This window comes from Trypanosoma cruzi, genomic scaffold, assembly GCF_000209065.1.
Source record: "Trypanosoma cruzi strain CL Brener 1047053516309 genomic scaffold, whole genome shotgun sequence".
Lineage (NCBI taxonomy): Eukaryota > Euglenozoa > Kinetoplastea > Trypanosomatida > Trypanosomatidae > Trypanosoma > Trypanosoma cruzi.
In genome coordinates this window covers 1-1,917 of record NW_001849135.1, presented here as the reverse complement: position 1 = coordinate 1,917, position 1,917 = coordinate 1, and the positions used below count along the sequence as shown (strand labels likewise).

Here is a 1,917-nt window from a genome sequence, read left to right as displayed (position 1 = left end):
ACAAAAAACGAAACTGCCGTAGGTACAAATGCCACCTCTTCAACTGGCGACAGTGACAGCAGCACCGCGGTCTCCCACACCACCTCCCCTCTTTTGCTTCTTCTTGTTGTTGCTTGTGCGGCTGCGGCTGCGGTGGTGGCCGCGTGAGAGTGAGGGAGAGAGAGCCGTGCACCGCCCGCACACACACTCGTCCTTCACTCTCTGTGTGCGTGTCCCCTTGCATGGACTCTCGCCCTCACCTCACCCCACGAAGCACACACAATAATGTGCCCATTGTATATATGCATGCACACCCATGCAGGCCCGTTGGTGCTCTCTTTTGCACGACACGCACCGCTGCCGTCCTGCCTGGCTGCATGGGCGGAGCACCGTAACTGTTTCTGTTTTGTTTCCATTGCATTGAGTGGACGATCTCTCTCTCTCCCTGTGTGTGTGTGTTTTGCTTTACGGGAGCAATGAGAGTGTGTGTGTGCTGGTCGTCCGACGCTTCGGCTTTTTTTTATTTTTAATCTTTGCTTCTGTTGTGGTTGGGTGCACCCATTTTACTTTCATTGATTGGTTTTCTTCTTAAAGTGCGGGTGGCTGAATATTCTCTTTTGTATTCTCCTGTTCTTTGTTTCTCCCACGCAATCGGTCCTTGTTGCTTCAGCGAGCCACGAAATATTTGCCTAACACCCACATCAATGTCTTACTTGCTCTACACCCCACATTAGTTTGAGACGCTGGTGCTGCTGCATTTGATGATGTTTATGGTGTGATTGCCAGCGGTGCTTTGCTGTCACTTTGACGTTCCCTCGATTTGTTGAATATGTTATGCGTGCCGACGGCGCGAATTGGATCCGCGTTGTTGTGAGGGACGCACCCTTTTTGAGCAGTTGGTGCGCTGCAGCCATACACCGTCATTGGGAGGGATGGATGCCCATCCGCATCAACGTATCCACAAGGGACCTGGATGATACCGGGAAGTATTGGATCTCAGGGAGGTACCACGCAATGAATTCATTGGATGACAATTGCGAGTGTGAAGGTGACGTTGTATCCTCTGCGCACGGGATCATTCTCGAGGATGAAGTTGTCCCTGTTGCTGTCAAACTGCATGCGGATCGTCTGCTCGTGCAGCCACTGGAGGGTCCTTTGATTGTGCCCCCATTTGCCACGGGCAGCGTTTGCATTCGGTTCACGGTGCGTGCTGGGCATTGTTCCACTGGTGTTGCCAATGCTGACATGGTGCTGTGCGTGGCAGAGCGCTGTCGGTGGTGGTGCACTCGACGACTGCCGTGGTGGCTGCGAGGAGCCCCGCGACAGCGACGACATTGATGGCATGGAGCTGCAGGATGGCGATGGTGACGGGAGGACGCTGGTGTCGCACTGGTCGCAGCGCCACGCGAAGGATGAGTGGGTGGCACCGATTGGTTGTGCCGGCTGCTGCACGGAGCTGACGCTGGCCGCACCGGCTGACCTGGGCTGCATGAGGGCGAAGTGGGAGATGGCGGAGCCGATGCGCTGGTGAAAGGATTCGTGCTGTGCGCTGCTGCAGAGGAAGTGCTCCGCACCGAACATGAGTGAATATCCCCAGATGTTCTGCGAAGGGGGCGTTCCTGCCAGACGCTGCACGTTGGATCGGTATTCGAGTGGTTGGTGTGTAGACGAATTATCCATGAGGGGTCAGCAAAACGCCCGATGGACAGTTGCCCCATTACTGGTCCCGCACTGGATGTGAGAAATGCTGCCGCTGTTATTTGGAGGGGAGAATGTTTGTCTGCGGTGCATGGGGACAAGCCCTCTTCATGGTGTCTGGACACGCTTCCCACCAACACGACGGATGCGAGGGACCCGGAAGAAACATACATCTCGGTGCTGTCATGCATGCGGCATTGCGGTGCCTCGGCATGCGGGTGCGTCTGAGAGTGACTGAAG

The 1,917-nt window shown here is 55.4% G+C and overlaps 1 protein-coding gene and 1 pseudogene across 1 annotated transcript, besides 1 other annotated feature; both read left to right on the top strand.

Moving 5' to 3' along the window:
* Nucleotides 1–147, top strand: Tc00.1047053506185.20 (mucin-associated surface protein (MASP), putative; the record flags this gene model as incomplete). Its single annotated transcript, XM_797473.1, has 1 exon — nt 1–147. A coding segment is annotated over one exon (147 nt), but the record flags the coding sequence as incomplete, so codon positions are not given.
* Nucleotides 1–1,917: a sequence feature (areas not merged during assembly with more than two copies in the genome that could not be assigned to a particular haplotype).
* Tc00.1047053506185.10 lies at nt 1,317–1,640 on the top strand (annotated as a pseudogene).